Source organism: Ctenocephalides felis, unplaced genomic scaffold (genome assembly GCF_003426905.1).
Source record: "Ctenocephalides felis isolate EL2017-DRISC unplaced genomic scaffold, ASM342690v1 CF-g0.4_SCAFFOLD_03572, whole genome shotgun sequence".
Classification (NCBI taxonomy): Eukaryota; Metazoa; Arthropoda; class Insecta; order Siphonaptera; family Pulicidae; genus Ctenocephalides; species Ctenocephalides felis.
The window spans coordinates 41,081,103-41,101,929 of record NW_020539726.1 but is presented as its reverse complement, the minus strand read 5'-3'; the positions used below and the strand labels follow the sequence as shown (position 1 = coordinate 41,101,929).

Below are 20,827 nucleotides of genomic sequence, written 5' to 3'. Positions count from 1 at the left end.
TAAACGACTATCATTGCAACTGCAAAACCGGATACATGGGTCGCCATTGCGAAGTCAAAGTTGATTTTTGTGCAACCTCGCCTTGTCAGAACGGCGGAATATGTTCAGCCAGACGCGAAGGACATCATTGCTTATGCCCTGATGGTACTATGGCAAAAACTGTGAATTCTCTGGATACGATTGCGATTCCAACCCTTGTCACAACGGTGGTGTCTGTGTGATTGCCGATGGAGGCGGGGGCTACAGGTGTGAATGTGCAAGAGGCACCGCAGGTGTCAATTGTGAACTTGACAGTCTCGATGAATGCGAATCAAAACTTGTAGACACCTGATGCTGTGTGTCAAGATAAAATTGGAGATTTTGCTTGTTATTGCCCAAGACACTGGACTGGAAAAACTTGTGATGTATACAGTCCTGATGGTAGAAGTGACCAGAGCGGAAAGAGCGTCCGACCAGTTTTGAAAGACAAGAAAGACGATTTGGGCGTTAGTGTGCCAAGACCTGATTTGAAGAGATGTGCAGCCGAAGGCTGCAAAGAAAAAACAAGAAAACTTCAGGTAAATAAACTATATACAGTAGAATCCGATTAGTATGACGCCGGATATATTGACAACCGCTTATTATGACGTAATCGCACTAGAAATTTGGTTTTCATATAAAATTCCTTAAAAAAACAGCTGTCTATCGGATTATTGACATCGCTTACATTGACATGTCGCTTATAATGACCCATTTTGGAAAAAAATATGTCCAATTATAATGACCGTCATGATTTTACATGATGTGGCCAAGTCTACGAAAGCAATTGGTATGTCTTTTGTGCACAGTAGCACCAGGGACTGTTTTTACAATAAAATTATGCAAAGAAAACAATCAAAAATTACTGATTACTTACATTAAAAAAAACACAATATGTTTATGGGTAGGGTAGACTAATTATTAATGGTCCACCACGGATATCTCGTAAACAAATAAATTTAGATTTTTTTTAAAAAAAATATTTGATAGTAGAGGGCAAAAAATGTATAAATTCATAACTAGCCATCACCTTTATTCTTAAGACTTTGCTATCAGAAGATAGCAGCACATGACTGCGATAAAAAGGACCAGCTGAACTTTACTTTGGCAAAGGTGTAAGCAATAAAATAGTAAAGTTTAAAAAAAAGCAATTTTACAAGAGATTAATTCAATAAATTGTTATTCCGGCTCTTCTGATGAATATTTCTGACAAATAGCAGATCAATGTAATATACTGTGTTGTCTTTGTAACAAATGTACCCACAGAATTAATATTTTGCGTTGGTTCAATAATGTAGCATAAAATGCCTTTAAAATTCAATAAAAAAAATTGCATCTGTTCGCCCCCTGATTGTTCCACTTTACCCCGTATGTGAAGTAAAATGGGTCAGATACCAAATGTTTAAAAAATAGTAAAAAGTATAATATTTATATAATTAGGAATTATGTACGTATGTATGTAAGTGTTTCTGAACATAGTTCGATAGATGCTTCTTTGATGTATGTTATGTGTTGTTCATTGGGTTTAGACAGTATAATTACCGTAAGTCAAATTGGACCGTTGTGCCCCTGCCCTACCCTATGTCAATTTTATTTTATATTAAATTTTAATGTGACATTTTTATTTTAATTAAAACGTTTGTATAGGCTTTCTTTTGAATTACTGAAACATGTAACATATTTGCATATTAAAAAGTTTTTCTTCAGTACGCTTTAATGACGACCGGTTAGTATGACGAGATTTCGGCGTCCCTTCGATGTCATACTATGCGGATTCTACTGTAATTCTAAGTCATTTCATACAATGGAAATTTTTCAATTAATTTTATTACATTTCTAGATGTGACATGGAATGCAACACATACGCTTGCAATTTCGATGGAGGTGATTGCTCCAGGGCAGTTGCTGATCCTTGGCGCAGATGTCCACTTGCAGAACAATGCTCAAGAGTCTTCGGTGATGGAAGATGTGATACACAATGTGACTGCTGATTGCTTGTTTGATGGCCGAGATTGTCAACGGAGTTTGCAGAGATGCCAAGCTGAGTCGTACTGCAGGTAATAAAAACTACTATCATAGTGATATAAATTTAAATTTATTTGTAACTAGATGACCCGACAGATGTTGCCCTGTATCCATGCCTACAATTTTTTTATATAATGTAATATACTAATACACCTAAGTCTGTTTTTACGCGGTCTTTTTGTACACGGTTTTGATATAACACGGTTTGAAAATTTAATATTTTTAATTTTTTTACACGATTTATTCCATTTAGCACGATTTGAAATTTTATGTACTTGAATTTTTTTGTCAAATTTAATTTTTGCGAAGTATTTTCATATCACAAAAAAGTATTTATGAAAGAAAAAAGTCTGAAACCATTGATAGTATCGATAGTTTGCGAACATTGGCTTAAAGATTTAAGTGAATTCCCCTTTAGCGCGTACAAACAATTTTTACTGGTCAAAGCAAATGTGAATAGCACTAATTTAGGGGAATTCCCTTTATGTGCATACAATAAAATTTACTGGTCGGATTTAAGTGAATTCTCCTTTAGCGCCCTTTATTACTTTTAAGATTAGTGTGCATATCTTTTTTATCATTAATTACTATGCTTGTGAAAAAATTGCTTGTGAATATTTGATTTAATTAAATAAACATAAATTCTTGTTCTTAAAAATTCTTGTTTTTCACTAATTTTAATAGGTTTTAGAGATTAGGAACAAATCGCCCATTTTTGTATAAGATCAATGTCTTTTTTTACACGTTTTTTTTTACACGGCTTCTTCTGGAACCAATCTACCGTGTAAAAACAGACTTAGGTGTATTTACTGTTTGCTTAAAAAATAATAATTATTGTTTTTTAAATTACTCTTCACACCAAAATGCATATACATTTATAATATGAGCGATGTTAAATGTAGAACTGCTTTAAATAAAATGATGAGTCTCAATTCCCACACTATATTGGAAATTGAAGTCTTTTAAACGGTATAACATAACCATAACCATAACATAACACCTTTCATGTTGGATTAAATTAATTTAATTTTTTATTATTTAAGATATCCAAAATTGCATCTTAAACTTCTCCTAATCGATATCGTGAGGGCCGAGTTGTCTGTATTCATCTTCACTTTCCCATTTATTGTTATTAAGTGAAATTTTTACGAATTTTAAAAATATTGGGTAAAGATTAGTAAAAGATGCAAAGAAATTATATATTGAAAAAACAACTATATTGAAAATTTAATATCCGAATCTTGTGTTGGCGCCCCCTAAAGCGTGCGCTCGTGTGTTTCGCATGCATCGCATTAAAGGGTAGTACCGGTCCTGATTAATACTTAATTTCATATTTTAAGTTAATTAATTTGTCAAATCCTGTTCATATGTGTATCATTCAATCTGCCATACATAAACTGTATTTTATATTTTGAATAATTTGTTTTTATCTCAGCTGCTTTTTGGCAATAATAATGTAAACATTTCATTTTTCTTATTTATAATCATAAATTTATTATACATATTCTAATATTGTCTAGGTTCATAAGTAAATTGAAATTTTTGGCAGATGATAGTTTTCATTTATTTTCAATGCAAACAATTACATGTCGTTTTTTGCAATTTTTTCTATTTATTTCTATAATATTGCTAATACATCCCAGTACTTTAGAATCAAATACATCCTAGAAATTTTCTTTAACAAACTTCAGAAAGATTTATCAAAATCCGAATAATCGTTTTGAAGGAGTATACAGTGAGTGCTTGTAATTTACTATGATTTTTATATAATAGCAATAAAGCTCAAATTGATTCTACGTTTTAGTTAGAAGACATTTGTATGATAGAAAGAAAAGAGCGGTTTTTAGGGTTTTCCCGGTAAGAACCATCCTTGGATTTCGACGAACATTTAAAAAAAAGAATTAGCTAAATTGGTCCAGACGTTGTTGAGTTATGCGCTTACCAACACATTTTGCGATTCATTTTTATATACAGGAAGATAATTATTTATACTATCTTTTTATTTTTAGAGTCCATTATGCTGATGGTCGTTGCGACGAAGCTTGTAACACTGCCGAGTGCAATTGGGATGGATTAGACTGTAGTGGTTCTAATAATGGTGGTTCTGGCGGAGGTTCTGGCGGAGGCTCCGGAGGCGGCGACATGGATTTGACTGCTGATGGTGTGGTATCGATGGTCGTGTTGATGACGGAACGAGATTTCAGAGCTAATCTGATGGTTTTCTTGAGAGACGTCGGGAATGAATTGAGAGCCAACGTTAAGGTAAAGGAAAAGCAAAATTAATTCCATTATTTCTTAAGGTCATAAATCATCTACAGTAGAACTCCAATTATCCGAATTAATGGGGACCGGGACCCATTCGGATAATTGGGGTTTGTTTTTAAAACTGCCATTGGAGAGGAAAAAAGTTACGTTTTGATATTGCACTATTTTTTTATTGAATTAAATGAAAGAAACATGACATTTTCACATGTTTTAAATATAAATAAAATGTACTTATGTACAAGTTTAGAAATAAAAATCATTGTTTTGTAAACATCTCCGTCGAATCAAAACAAACAATGTGCCTACACTGGCTTTGCTAGTGGAATAATAATAGCGCATTTAGACTTTTTTTGGACAATTTTTTTTCTGAAAGTGATTCGGATAATCGGCGATTTGGATAGTCGGAGTTCGGATAGACGGAGTTCGGATAGTCGGAGTTCGGATAATTGGAGTTCTACTGTATTATATAAAAATAAGTCGGGTTTTTCTTCCGGACTATATAACACAAGAACGCACGAACCGATTTCGACAATTTTACATTCGTTGGAAAGGTCTCGGGCTCCGTGAGGTTTATAGCAAAGAAAATTGAAGGAAGATTTCAACAGAAAAGTGGAAATATCTATTTTCACATACAGCGTCATCTCTGATACTTAACAAACCAATATTTTAAATAGATGGTGCTGGTAGATACATCGTTTGACAGCTAATCATTTTCTATGTAAATTTTTCATCTTTCCTACGAAACCATCTGGTGGCGAAAGGGATTTCGCTGGATTTGCTAGTTATTAACTTTCCGTAAGTTATAGTAATTGCAAAAAAAATCGAAAATGAAAATTTTTGCATTTCTCGACGTTTCAAAGGTTTCTGAATATTTTGGCATACCTTAGAAAAAATGGATGTATGTGTGTGTGCGTGTGTGTGTGTGTGTGCGGATACAAATTTTTGTTGACGATTTCGAGAACACCGATCAACCGATTTAAATAATTTAAAAAACATTCGATTCGTACTGATAAGGAGACGTGCCGATTAGTTTTTGATGGAGGCAGGTCTAGCCGTTCCGAAGATACGGAGCAAAAAGTGCCAAAAACGGTAAGACGGATTTTAAGAGAACGGAGCGTTCGATTTTAAAAATTCAAAAAACATTTTACTTTTTTACTTGTATTGATCAAATCTTCATGAAGGCAGGTCTAGCGGTTTCGGAGATCTAATGGAAAAAGTAAAACAAAAAGCCATTTGGCGGTCAAAAATGACCATTAGACATATGCACATCAAATTATCAGATATTTTATAGAGATTTTAACAATAAGTATGAATTTTGTTTATATTCCTATCCGTTAGACGGCGACGCGGCGCTTACGCGCTTTGACATTTCGTCTCTATGTAGTAAAAGCAGTACGATTGCTTTGAAAAAAAGTTCAGAATTTCCAAAACTATGCCAAAATAAAGAAAACTTTTTTTGCAAACAATTTTTTTTTGTTTCTCAAAAATCTAATTTTTTCGAAGTAAAATTTTTTCAAAAATGTTAATCGTTTTTTAAAAAATAATAATTTTTGGTACGGGAAGTTCCAGCAATTTGCCTTAAGGCATGATGCCTTAATTGCCTTAAGACAGAATTCCACGTACAGCTAGTTTATATTTATATTTGGTGGCGAAACGAAGTTCGCTGGATTTGCTAGTTATTTATATTTATATTTCTATTATCCAGGTTAAGAAAGATAAAAACGGAGCTGACATGATTTATCCTTGGCGAGGAGCAGCACAGGATTCGAGTGTGCAAGATACTGCATTTGGTAGGAAGCATCATGTAGCTTTTAAGGAGACACATGGCAGGAGTGGTGTTATTGTGTATTTGGAAGTCGATAATACTAAGTGTTCCAGTGATGAGAATGCTGAGTGCTTCTTGTCAGCTAAGCAGGTAAGAAGAAAAGAAATAATTGATTTATATTGATCTCACTGTGCAACTTTCATGGTAAAAACAAGTTAAGGGGCACAACTAGTGTGAAATTTCGAAAAAATCGTATTTTTAATTTTTCCACATTTCGATAGGTTTATACCTTTAAAAATAACATACCAAAATTTCAAATTGATATCTCAAATAGCTTTTGAGTTACATCCATTCAAAAGAGTATATGTATAGTATATAGTATAACGATTATTTTATCTTCAAACGCGTTTTTCTCGAAACAGCATTTTCCGAATTTGCTGCAGCGATTACTCAAAAACAAATGATCCGATCACTATCCGAATTTTTTTACATGTTCTATATATAGTTCTCCGTAAAATGAACTATCGATTTTTTGATCGGATCAAAAATCGAATTTTGGCAGTCCAAGAACGACCAAATTTTTGGGTAAAATTTGACTTTTTTTTAAAAAATCGCCGCCATTTTGTCAATTTTTGATTTTTTTTTATCGTAGGTCATTTTACAGACAATATTATCTAGTTTAACGAGATTTTTTATTTTTTATTTCATCCACGTAGAAGGCCGGAATCACTGCAGCAGTGAAGGGCATTTTTTTCGCGCCGTTGGAGATCGACGATAACTTAAAAAATATTTAATTTTTTTCTTCAAAAATTTTACTATGTATTCTTAAAACATGTGTAAATATATTCTTAAAATTTTGAAATGATTGATAAAGTATTTTTTTAATATAGATTCCCAAAAAATCACCTTTTTTCAGGCGGTTACACTAGTTGTGCCCCTTAAGTCTTTAATAGATTTATATATTAAAAGAAAAGTATGAATAAGTTTAGTGAAAATAAAATTAATTATGATAAATTCTAAGTAACAAATGAGTTTATTTATAAATCGTTATTGAAAATGATTGTTTTGGTTTTGGAAAATGTCAAGAAATAATATTCCTTTTATTTGATCCAAAAAGAGATTATTCTCTAATATTTCAATTGTCATTTTCTCTAGGCCGCAGAATTTCTGGCAGCCAAAGCAGCCAAGCGCACCCTCTCTTCGTCTTTCCCCATCTACCAAGTTGGAGGTGAAGCAGTCCCCAGAGACACTCCTGGTCCCACATCCACCGACTCACCTGCCAACTTAAAATACGTCTTCATAGGCGTCGTCCTCGTCTTACTTGCTGGTCTATTATTCGGCGTCCTCGTCACAGCCCAAAGAAAACGAGCAGCCGGCATCACCTGGTTCCCAGAAGGCTTCTTAAGAAGCGACTCTGGTGCAGGAAGAAGACGTTCCAGAAGACGTGGACCAGATGGACAAGAGATGCGCAATTTGAATAAACCACCTAAACAACTAGTGCTGGGCATAGAGGGTATCATGCGTCAACAGTGGTCGGATGATGAGGAGGATTTGCATGATGATTCTTCAGGACAACCGAGAGCTAAGAGGCATTGTTCGAATCGTCACAATGGTGGTTATGGAAGTGATCATACAGCTGTTACGGAGTACGAGGAAGCTAGCAGTGGCACTGGTACTAATTCAAGTGCTGGTGGAGTCTGGACGCAACAGCATTTGGAAGCTGCTGATATTAGAGTGCCGCCTAGCATGATGACACCACCATCACATGTAAGTAGAAACAAAATTACATACTAACATCATTTTAAGCATAAATATGTTTTTATACATATATTTATATTTATATTTATATACTAGATGCCCCGACAGACGTTGTCCTGTACCTATATCTACAATTTTTTAATATAATATACTAATTTTCACCGTTTACCAAAAAATAATATAAGGTTGTCAAATATCTCCCTTCCGCCTTTTTGTATTATAAACCAAGAGCAAAAAAGCGGAAGGGAGATATTTGACAACCTAATAATTATTGTTTTTTGAATTACTATTTACGCCAATATATCAGAGATGTTAAATGTAGAACTGCTTCAAATAAAATGATGATTCTCAATTTCCACAGTTAACACTTTAATTATCCCTTTAACAAATATTAAAATATGTCCAATAAAATTGTATATCAAAAATTATACACTGCCATTTATATAACAAATTTATTTCCAATAGCTCAATTTATTTTAATGCCAAGGTTTATCTAATATTTTTAGTTATACCTGTAGATGTGTATGTATAAATGAATGATTTTTTGTTTATTCACGACTAAAACATTGATTTTCCAAATTTTTCACACAAAAAATCATCGTCTGCCTTTGTGATGTATTTATTGTCATAGCATAGATACACGTGTTGAAAATTGACGTCTTTTAAAAGGTATAACAAATTCAGAAAGAATTCATATATAGCATTCGAGGTAAAGGTACAATATCACCTGGGATTTTTCTACCCAAAATAATTGCTTCAATAATATTGCCTATAATTTTTATAATTTTGTACCATATTTTAACTGGCTTTTAGTAATTTTAATATATAAATTACATTTTTTTCACTAATAATTCAATATACATCATTACTTAAGTTTAAATTTGAAGTGAATTAATTTGTCAAATCCTGTTCTCATGTGCTCTATTCATCCTACGATCAACAAAATTATTGCAGTAAATGGAGAAGTAAAAGCGTGTTCCCTGTGAATTTTTTTTACTGTGCTCCAATTTGCATGATATTTTGGAAATAGGCTAATCTTAATCTCAAGTTCAGAAGTGAAAACAATTTGCACCCCTTCACCACTCCCGGCATTAATTGGATTACTCTTTTAATTCTGACTTTATCAGAACTTGTAATATACTATTTTAAAGATAATGGCAAATTATCTTTAGAAAGATTTATATTTATATTAACTTCCCGTAGGGTAAGTTATTGTAATGGGCCGAAAATCGGAATTGAAAATTTCTACATTTCTCGACGTTTTGAAGGTTTCTGAACGTTTTGGCATACCTCAGAAAAAATGGATATGTGTGTGTGTGTGTGTGTGTATGTATGTATGGATACAAATGTTCGCCCACGTTTTTGGGCGTACGGATCAACCGATTTGAATGGTTTAAAAAACATTCGATTCCTATTGATAAGGAGATGTTAGTTTAGTTTAGTATTTAGTATTAGTTTTTGGCAAAGGCAGGTCCAGCAGTTACGGAGATAAGGAGCAGAGTGCAGAAAATAGAAATCGAGTTTTTGAGAGAACGGAGCATCCGATTTGAATTGTCTAAAGAACATTCAATTAGTAATTATTGGGAGAAGGGGTTATTAGTTTTTCGCAAAGGCAGGCCTAGCCATTTCGGAGATACAGAGCTAAATGTACAAAAAATGGCAGTTTTTGAGAGAACTAAGCGCCCGATTCAATTGATTCAAAAAACTTTCTGCTTGTCTTAACAAAATAATTGATTTTGGAAAAAAAAATTTTTGTTTCATTTTTTTTTAATTTTTTTTTTTAATTTTTTGTATATCGAAAATAATTCAGATTTTATTTTTAATTCTGACTATAGTTCTAATATATTTTAAACAAATAACTTCAACTCTGCAATTCAGTTTATATAATTCTTATAAATAGTAGACAATGTTACAATATTTATAATAATCTATTTGAAAACATTCAATATTTCTCGAACATTTTGTTACGGTACGGGAAGTTCCAGCAATTTGCCTTAAGGCACGATGCCACATTGCCACCTATCCCACTAGTTTATATTTATATTTATATCTATATTTATATCTATATCTATATCTATATCTATATCTATATCTACATCTACATCTATATTTATATTTATATTTATATTTATATTTATATTTATATTTATAGGGTCCGTCAGATAACTTTTTTTTTTGAAAATGCTATATATAAACTACTGAATATTTTCTCAATCTAAATCTTTTCTATTTGAAAGTGCAATCCTTCTGGTTAATAATCGAAAATAATTTCATTGAAATGGCTGTCTAATTTTTTAATTGCTGTCAAAAATTCTAAATTGCTACCAATAAAAAAAAGTTATATGGCGGACACTTTATATTTATATTTATCTTGATATTTATATTTACATGTATGTTTTTCCTCAACAGCAAGACGGTCCATTAGACCCCAACGCTCGTGGCCCAATGGGCATGACACCACTTATGTTAGCAGCTGTCCGAGGAGGAGGTGCTGGCCTGGACAGTGGTGGTGAGGAATCTGGACAAGGTGAAGGAGGTACACCAGCCGATGATGTCACAGCAGCTGTTATTGCCGAGTTGGTAGCTCAGGGTGCTGAATTAGACGCTGCTATGGATAAGACTGGAGAGACGTCCTTGCATTTGGCAGCAAGGTAATAAATAAAACATTACACCATATTAGCAATCTAAATTATTTATAGAATTACTAATATGAGTTTCAATTTTATAGGTATGCAAGAGCAGATGCAGCCAAGCGATTGCTGGATGCAGGAGCTGATGCCAATGTAGCCGATAACACAGGCAGAACGCCTTTACATGCAGCAGTGGCTTCTGATGCCATGGGTGTATTCCAGATTTTGTTGAGGAATCGTGCTACTAACTTGAATGCCAGAATGCATGATGGTACTACACCATTGATACTTGCAGCAAGGTAAATGATGATTTTATTTAACCAATATACATAAATATTAGTAATCTTTAATTTGAATGTAAGAACTGACAAACGTTTCCAATGCGCAATCATGAATGATAATTTTAATTTATTTTCTAGATTGGCTATTGAAGGTATGGTTGAAGATTTAATAAATGCAGATGCAGATATAAACGCTGCTGATAATTGTGGAAAAACAGCTTTACATTGGGCTTCGGCTGTTAACAATGTCGATGCTGTCAATATACTTCTGGTGCACGGTGCTAACAGGGATGCACAAGACGATAAGGTAATAAAAAAAACCATAAATAATTTTTATCATAAATAAATCAATTGAGTTTTTTTTTAAATGATCCAATAATATTATTAGTATCGTTATAAGTATTATAGTAATGGGCCGAAAATCGAAAATGAAATTTTTTTGCATTTTTCGACGTTTGGAAGGTTTCTGAACATTTTACTGGCTTACCTCAGAAAAAGTGTGTGTTTGTAACCGATAACCGATGGGTTGTAACCGATTTGAATGGTTCAAAAAACATTCGATCCCTATTGATACGGAGATGTGCTGATTAGTTTTTTGCAAAGGCAGGTCCAGCTGTTACGGAGATACGGAGCAAAGAGTGCACAAAATACAAATCGAATTTTTGAGAGAACGGATCATCCGATTTTAATGATCTAAAAAACATTCGATTTGTAATGATTGGAATTGCGAGAAGGGGTTATTAGTTTTTAGCAAAGGCATGTCCCGCAATTTCGAAGATACAGAGCTAAATGTGCAAAAAATGACAGTTTTTGAGTGAACTAAGCGTCCGATTTGAATGATCTAAAAAACTTTCTGCTTGTATTGACAAAACAATTGCTTTTGAGGATAAATAATTATTATATCTTTTTTTATTTTTCATAAAATATTTTTGTAATTTTGGATTAAAAATTCAAAAAATCACCCAGGCTAAGCACAGTCTAAGCGCCACTCTGGTACAAATGTTTACCAAAGTGCGTTTAGACTTTTCATGTACTGGACTTTTCGAATTTTGTGAAAACTATTGAAAAATGTGAAAATGCCGCCAAGCTAAGCACAGTATAAGTAAAAATGTTGCACAGAATTATTTGCAAACGCGTTTAGACTGTGACTATACGGGAGCACTTTTTAATTTTCGTTAACTATTTTTTTTAAATTGATTTCGAAATGAAATGACGATTGTTAATGTTTTATTTTATTTATTTATTTATTTAACGCCCAAGGCAATAATACAATATAATTACATTCTGAAGTGTACAAATTATAAACTAAAGATAATATGAGAAAATTTGGGTATTGAGAATTCATATATAGATTTGTATATAAACATAAAAAACACTTAATATATATAAACTACAAATATAAAACATTAAATAAAAACTAATAAAATTAAACATTTAATAAAAACTAATAAAATTAAACATTTAATAAACTATAAATCACTACTTAAGACAGTCTTGAAGGATAATTTTTCTGGAATGATTTTTTATATGTTTTTATATGTTCTGGAGATAAATTGATTTATAATTTACATTTGATTTGCTCAGATATAACAAGATATGCAAAAATAATGAAAGTTACAGTATTTGTAATAATATATTTGAAAACGTTTAAAATTTCTCGCATATTTCATTACGGTACGGGAAGTTCCAGCAATTTGCCTTAAAGCACGATGCCATACACCACTAGTTTAATATTTATTTTGAATGAATTTATTTTTTCTTTAGGATGAGACTCCTCTATTCCTGGGAGCCCGAGAAGGCGCCTACGAAGCCTGCAGGGCGCTCTTAGATGCATATGCAAATCGTGAAATAACAGATCACATGGACAGATTACCCAGGGATGTGGCTGGTGAACGTATGCACCATGATATCGTTCGGCTCCTGGACGAACATCATGCTCCTGCAGGAGTGCAGGGCGGTAGAGGTGGCGCCGGTATGACCGTTGCGGGAGCACAGGGTCATACACTAATTGGTAAGGAATAATTGATATATATATATGTATATATATATATATATATATATATATACACTAGAATCCGCTTAGTATGACATCGAAGGGACGCCGAAATCTCGTCATACTAACCGGTCGTCATTAAAAGCGTACTGAAGAAAAACTTTTTAATATGCAAATATGACACATGTTTCAGTAATTTAAAAGAAAAGCCTATACAAACGTTTCAATTAAAAATAAAAATGACACATTAAAATTTAATATAAAATAAAATTGACATAGGGTAGGGCGGGGCACAACGGTCCAATTTGACTTACAGTAATTATACTGTCTAAACCCAATGAACAACACATAACATACATAAAAGAAGCATCTATCGAACTATGTTCAGAAAAACTTACATACATACGTACATAATTCCTAATTATATAAATATTATATTTTTTATTATTTTTTAAACATTTGTTATCTGACCCATTTACCTCACATACGGGGTAAAGTGGAACAACCAGGGGGCGAACAGATGGAATTTCTTCTATTAAATTTTAAAGGCATTTTACGCTACATTATTGAACCAATGCAAAATATTAATTCTGTGGGTACATTTGTTACAAAGACAACACAGTATATTACATTGATCTGCTATTGGTCAGAAATATTCATCAGAAGAGCCGGAATAACAATTTATTCGATTAATCTCTTGTAAAATTGCTTTTTTTTAAACTTTACTATTTTATTGCTTACAACTTCGCCAAAATAAAGGTTCAGCTGGTCCTTTTTATTGCAGTCATGTGCTGCTCATCTTCTGATAGCAAAGTCATAAGAATAAAAGTGATGGCTGGTTATGAATTTATACATTTTTCGCCCTCTACTATCAAATATAATTGTTAAAAAAAATCTAATTTTATTTGTTTATGAGATATTCGTGGTGGGCCATTAATAATTAGTCTACCCTACCCATGAACATACAAATGTGTTTTTCAATGTAAGTAATCAGTAATTTTTTATTGATTTCTTTACATAATTCTATTGTAAAAACAGTCCCTGGTGCTACTGTGCACAAAAGACATAGCAATTGCTTTCGTAGACTTGGCCACATCATGTAAAATCATGTCGGTCATTATAATTGGACATATTTTTTTCCAAAAATGGGTCATTATAAGCGACATGTCAATGTAAGCGATGTCAATATATCCGACTAGACAGCTGTTTTTTTAAGGAATTTTATATGGAAACCAAATTTCTAGTGCGATTACGTCATATTAAGCGGTTGTCAATATATCCGGCGTCATACTAATCGGATTCTACTGTATATATATATTTGTGGTACAATTTAATTTTCAAAAAATCTTGAAAGTTAGCTCAATATCACTTGCAAATATCATATTTTATTATTTATAACTAGGCAATCTTCAATTCTTTTCCTTAGATTCGCTTTTTTATTAATTTTGGTCCATCTTTTTCAATTTTAGCTCATTTTGCTGGTTCTCCGAACCACCACCAAATGATCACACATCCGACAGTAATCGGTGCTACAGGTGTACAAGGCAGCAACAAATCAAGGTCCAAAAAGAGGGCGAGCGGTAAAAATAATATAAACAACAATAATAATACGAATCCTGGACAAAATCCACACAGTCCTGTAGATGGTACAGGAACAAACTTACAAGACGGTAAGAATTTAAACTTTATTTTCTTATATATAAAAATGGAGCTCTCGATAAAATAAACCACTAAAACTCGAAAACGGCTAAACCGGTTTGGCCAGTCTTAGTCTTGAAAAATTCGTAATAATCAGTAGGTTGTCGGAATGGTGAGATATTATTTCAAAATCGCGTAGAAACTTTACATTTTTAATTTGAATTTTTTTGTAGAAGGGTAATTTGAATAAAACAATGGACGGTGGCTAATACGTCAAATGTCAAACGTTTTTGGCAGATGATGTTTAATTACGTTTAATAGGATGTTTTACGTGAATATTATTTAATTATGATTACATTGTAGTAAGTAGTTTTGTTTGTAGTTTTATTTAAACGCAGAAACTTTAGTAAACGAATCGCAAGTGTTACTAGAAACTCAAAATATCAACTTTTTTGAAATGTTAATATGAAAATGCACTTTTTGGCGTTGTAGCACACTTTTTTTTGCAAATCATATTTTTCTCAAACACGGTGCTCTGAAAGATCTCATTTGTATAATTATATACTCATTGGTATTTATAAAACATTTTCTAGGTTATATTATTTTTTATTTATGTTATTTAAATTCAGAACTTCAGAATTGGTATCGATCAAAGGGACATTTTGTTGAATAACATTTTTTCAGTTATAATTTCCCAGAATTTATCGAAGAATAGATAGTAATATATGAAGGTCCGGGGTTAAAAAGCTCCATCACCGATGTGTCAAAAACCAGTAAAGTTAAGCATTGTTTAACAACAATATTTGAAAGTAGAGGGAAAAGATGTATAAAAATGTAATTATTTAATTTGTAAAATAAGACAATAAACCTGTTTAGCACCTGGCCGTTTCAAGTTACCCCGTCTATGGGGTAAAAACGTCCAGATAACAAATTTTTGAAAGACATCAAAATAGCACATTTCTACAATGATGAAGTAGCTGGCAGTTTTACTGAATGTAGTCAGATAATTGTTCGTTTGAAATGTGTCATTTGTTGTGATATAATTGGTTTGGTTTTTATGATATAATTAATATTTGCTCAAAGTCAAATAGGACGTTTGTGCCTCGCCTTGCTCTACATATATACTTTTTATTAAATTTTTATTAAAGACTTGGATTGGATTATACCATGTTTTCTACAGAAAGTGTATAAAACTTCCAGTTTGTTTGTATTGACAAAATATAGACAAACTAATGGCTTTATTGCTTTTATAATACCTCATTTTTCATATATCATTCAAACAACACATCCTTATACACTAAAAATATTAATATTTTTGATCCTTTAGAAATTGTTTAGAATATACCTTACTTAGCAAAACAACGTTTGCCGGGTCAGCTAGTATATATAAAATGCTTTTGTTGCAAAGTATTTAACTGGTAAATATTTATTTTAGGTAATAATTCTCTCCGTCGCAAACCTAGTACTAAAAAATCAAACCAACAAAGGAAAACACCGAACTCGAACAATGCGAGCAACGGCAACACTGGGCTGGACTCGCTTACTAACAATGGATCAGGGAATGCCACATCGGGCAACACAATGTCTTTAGTGGATGGCTTGACGTTGAGTCCTCATCAGGATATAGGAAGTCCTTATGATTTAGGACAGATATCTGGTAACGGAGGTGTGTACAGCAATATGGGACACAGGTTGGATTTGATTAATGGCAAACAACCACCGAGCTATGAAGACTGCATTAAGGTAAAAATAATAGTCTCTTCATAATTATTTGTATATTCTGCATTTTCCGAAGGAGAAGTTTATGTTTTCATCAAAAAATCCGATTCGCTAATTTTATGTTTTCTCCTGGACGTTTCAAGACATTCTGAATCGAATGAGACCAATATTTGGAAAAAGTATGTGTGTGTGAACAGATTTTTTACCTTAAATCGACGGCTGGACCGATTTCAAAAATTTAAAAGCCATTCCATGTATCTCGATGAGGACTATTGCTTGTCAGTTTTGTGCGACGATTGGCTAAGCCGTTTCTTTGTAAATAGCAGAAAAGTGAAAAATTTTCGTCCACGTTTTAGCCCGCAATTCTGAATCGATTTTGAAAATTCAAAAACCGTTTGAAAGATATTGGTTTGGAATCGTGCTGATTAGTTTTTGGTGAAGATCGGCTGGGTTGTTTTCTTGTAATAAAGTGTTAAAAAAAAATTTTCGACGATCTCTATGATTTTTTTTTGACGGTAGATACCATAGTCTTATAGATCATACTAAAAGATTACGGCCCTACAACAACTCGTTTAATTTTAAAAATTTGTCAAAGTTTACATAAATTAGTATCATTTTTTTGGCTTTTGTCAAAATTAAAACTTTCATCGACGTTTGCTCAAAAACGCCTGAACCGATTTCAGAAATTTAAAAGCCATTTGATGTTTCTTTTCAAGTTCTATTAAAATCTTTTCTTTTTTATCAGAAAACTATGGACATCGATAACTTCTTCAATCAATTATTTTTGTAGAATAGAACTGTTTTAACTCGGGTATAATGTTTTTTTTGCATAATCTTTCCTTTTTATAGCCGAGTGCAATTAGTGTTGTTAAGGACTCGCTAAAGATAGTTTTAAGAAATGGATAATAAAGTATATATGAAAGGCTTTATTATTGTAACTACTTATTAATGATTTATAGCCGAAACAAGATAATCAAAATCTAAATTAGTGTTAAAAATATCTAAATATTTATTTAAATATAAAACTGTACAAACATTTGTATTCAAATTTATCTCATTGTCAGTTTTAAGCTCTACTCATAATTTCTATGTAAATTTCATGTACAATTTTTTTTTTAACTTCCCGAAGGAGAAGTTTGTTTTCATCAAAAAATCCGTTTCACTAATTTTATGTTTTCTCGACGTTTCAAGCCACTCTGAATTGAATGAGACCTAATTTAAGGGAAAAGTATGTGTGTGTGTGTGTGAACAGATTTTTTGCCGTAAATCGACGTTTTCTCAAAAACGCCTTAACCGATTTCAGAAATTTCAACGCCATTTGATGTATCTTAATGGGGACTATTGTTTGTCAGTTTTGTGCGACGATCTGCCGGGCCGTTTCTTTGTAATTTGGAAAAAAGTTTTAAACTCTTCGTCCACATTTAAGATCATACTACCGAATCGATTTTAAAAAATCAAAAACTGTTCGAAAGATATTAGTTGGGAATGATACTGATTAGGTAAAAATCCACCGAGCCGTTTTCTTGTAATTAACCGTTGAAAAAAAAATTTAAGCCGATTTTCATGGAACTTTTTTTGGCGTTATATTTTTAAATACTAAAGCATAAAAATGAAATGCCATTTAGTTTTAAATATTAAAGCATAAAAATGAAATGCCATTTTATACAATATTATTTTATTCAATGCTTAAAAAACTATGAATATCAATATTTATTATTATAGATGTAATTAAAATGTTTTCTTTGATGATTTTTCTGAAACTTTGTGGCCTTCTTAGAGGCTAACCAAATGATGTCATGTCTATATAGAATGATTATCAGTACTGTTTGATATCAGATTAACAAGTTCAGTATAAATTGTCAATAGTTATCACTTTGCACGTAATTTGTATAAAATTTCATAGTTTTCTTTGATGATTTTTCTAAAACTTTGTGGCTTTCTTAGAAGCCAATCAAATGATGTCATGTTTATATAGAATGATTATCTTATAGAACTTACTGAAATATTACGGCCTTACGACAAGTAGTTTAATTTTAAAAATTCATCAAAGTTTGAGAAAATGAGTAGTTCTTTTGACTTTTGTTAAAATTAAAATTAGATGATTTACTTGGTATAACGATAGAGTACTTGGTCTTAATGAACATACTAAAGTACTAAACCATTAAAGTCTTACGGAAACTGGTTCAATTATAAAAAATGTATTGATTTGTGAAAATTTGCTTTTAGAAAACACTCCGAGTTAACGTGTTCGTTCGTTTTCAATTATGTGTAATAAATCCACTCGGAATACTTTTAATCACTCATAAATGAATTTATATTTTATTGATTAAGTCGATTATTTATACAAATCGGGAAGTTCATGTAACTTGCCTCAAGACAAAATACCAATACCAACTAGTTTTTTTTTCATTTAAATCAAATTTCAATCCTATCAAATACCCAAGGTGCCGTAAAATATTTGACTAATACCATGACTTTTACCGTAGTACTAATACCATACCGTGACTTATAATCACTCTGCTCTAATAAAAATGCTTTCTTTAAATTACTCATTTTATTTTAAATGTTACTTGGTTCGCGATTCAGCAAGAAGAGAATTATTTTACATAGGTTCAACATAAACATAAATATAAGATGGCGGATACATAGTTTTAGGGTAGGAGAACACTGTTGCCAACTTCACTAATAGTAATGGCAGGACATTCGAACTACAAATATATATATATATATATATATATATATATTATATATATATATATATATACATTACATTTGACATTACATAAGAAAAAATGTGACAAACAATTTTGTCCACACTCATAAATGAATTTATTTTTTATTTATTAAATCGATTATGCACACATATCGGGAAGTTCATGTAACTCGCCATCCATTTCTCAAATTTAAATCTTTATCTATTTCCTTTTCCCCAGGGAACACAGTCCCTCCACAGTCTGCACGCAGCCAACCTGACAAGTCTGGAGTACGCCTACGCCCTGCAGCAGCATCAGCAGCAACAGCAACAACAACACCAGAATTCATATCCGACAACAGAACTACTTCTGTCCTCATCCGGTTTACTAATGAGCCAAGCCGGCAATCCCCAAGGAGGCGTGTCACTGCTGCATCCAGGAGGCGGTTTAGTAGGTGGCGGTCCTGGTGGAGCAGGCGGCGGAGGAGCTCCGCCAACATTGTCTCCGCCTTATTCGAATCAGAGCCCGCCGCATTCGGTGCAGAGCAACATGAGCATGTCACCGCAGGCGTATATAGGTAAGATAAAGGATTTATGTGTAAAATAATATATATATATATATATATATATATATATAATATATATATATATATATATTTAGATGACCCGACAGACGTTGTCCTGTACCCCCGTCTACGTTTTTTTAATATTCTATACTAATATTTATACCGTTCAGTTAAAATTAATCATTATTGTTTTCGAGTTACTATTTACACCAATATATGAGTGATGTTAAATGTAGAACTGCTTCAAATAAAATGATGATTCTCAATTCCCACAGTTAACACTTTAATTATCCCTTTAACAAATATTGAAATATGTTCAATGAAATAGTGCATTAGTAATATACACTACAATTTATAGAACAAATTTATTTCCAATAGCTCAATTTATTTTAATGCCAAGTGTTATCCAATATTTTTAGTCATACCTGTAGATGTAGATGTATAAATGAATGATTTTTTGTTTATTCACGACTAAAACATTGATTTTCCGAATTTATCACCCAAAAAATCATCGTCTGCCTTTGTGATTTATAGCTTAAGATATACGTATTGGAAATTGAAGTCTTTTAAACAGTATAACAAATTCAGAAAGAATTAATATATAGCATTCGCGGTAAGGTGCAATATCACCTTAATTTTTTCTACCCAAAATAATTGCTTCAATATGTTGCCTATAATTTTTATAATTTCGTACCCTGGCTTTTAGTAATTTTAATTTCTAAAATTACATTTTCTCACTAATAAATCAATATACATTATACTTAAGTCATATTCGAAGTGAATAATTTGCAAATCCTGTTCACAAGTGCTCTATTCAACCTACGATCAACAAAATTATTGCAGTAAATAAAGAGGAAAAAAGCGTGTGCCCTGTGAATTTTTTTTACTGTGCTCCAATTTTCTTGATATTTTGGAAATATGCCAATCTCAATCTTAAGTTCAGAAGTGAAAACAATTTGCATTCCGTCACCACCCCCGGCATTAATTGGATTATAACTCATTTAATTCTGATTTTATCAGAACTTGTAATATACTATTTTAAAGGTAATTAAATGAGCTACAACTTTCTCTATCATAAATTTTACCGTAACGTACCGACAGCCGCACTCTTTAAACAATTAGAACTCTATCAATATTTGTGTAGCAAAAAAATAATAAAAAGCAATAATTAGTCAGAAAAATACCTCGAATTTTCATATATATACTTTTATACGTATTCTTTCAGAGATATTATAATGAGAGGGTGGTTGTTTTTTTTTTAATGGATTTTTTTTAGGAAATCATAAGTTTTTTCATAATCGTTTGTACTAAAGTTGTGGTATTTTCTAGAATCCATTAAGATTTCTTAAACCAAGTTAATTCTAGATGAAATACGATTATTTTAATTTTGGACTCTAAACTATTTGATTTAATTTAAATAAAAAAAACTTTGTATGCGTCTTTTATTTGCATAATATCTCACTCATTTTACACGCAG

General features: G+C 32.0%; 1 protein-coding gene across 1 annotated transcript in view; it reads left to right on the top strand.

The window, feature by feature from the left end:
* The window catches only part of LOC113387535 (neurogenic locus Notch protein), a gene marked incomplete in the record, with an annotated part of 245,646 nt that overhangs the window by 203,577 nt on the left and 21,242 nt on the right, over positions 1-20,827 (top strand). The window contains 9 exon segments of the mRNA XM_026624865.1: positions 6,014-6,223; positions 7,229-7,840; positions 10,241-10,482; positions 10,560-10,760; positions 10,881-11,049; positions 12,507-12,753; positions 14,205-14,405; positions 15,809-16,116; positions 19,026-19,261. Of these exon segments, the coding sequence (XP_026480650.1) occupies positions 6,014-6,223; positions 7,229-7,840; positions 10,241-10,482; positions 10,560-10,760; positions 10,881-11,049; positions 12,507-12,753; positions 14,205-14,405; positions 15,809-16,116; positions 19,026-19,261 (2,426 nt within the window).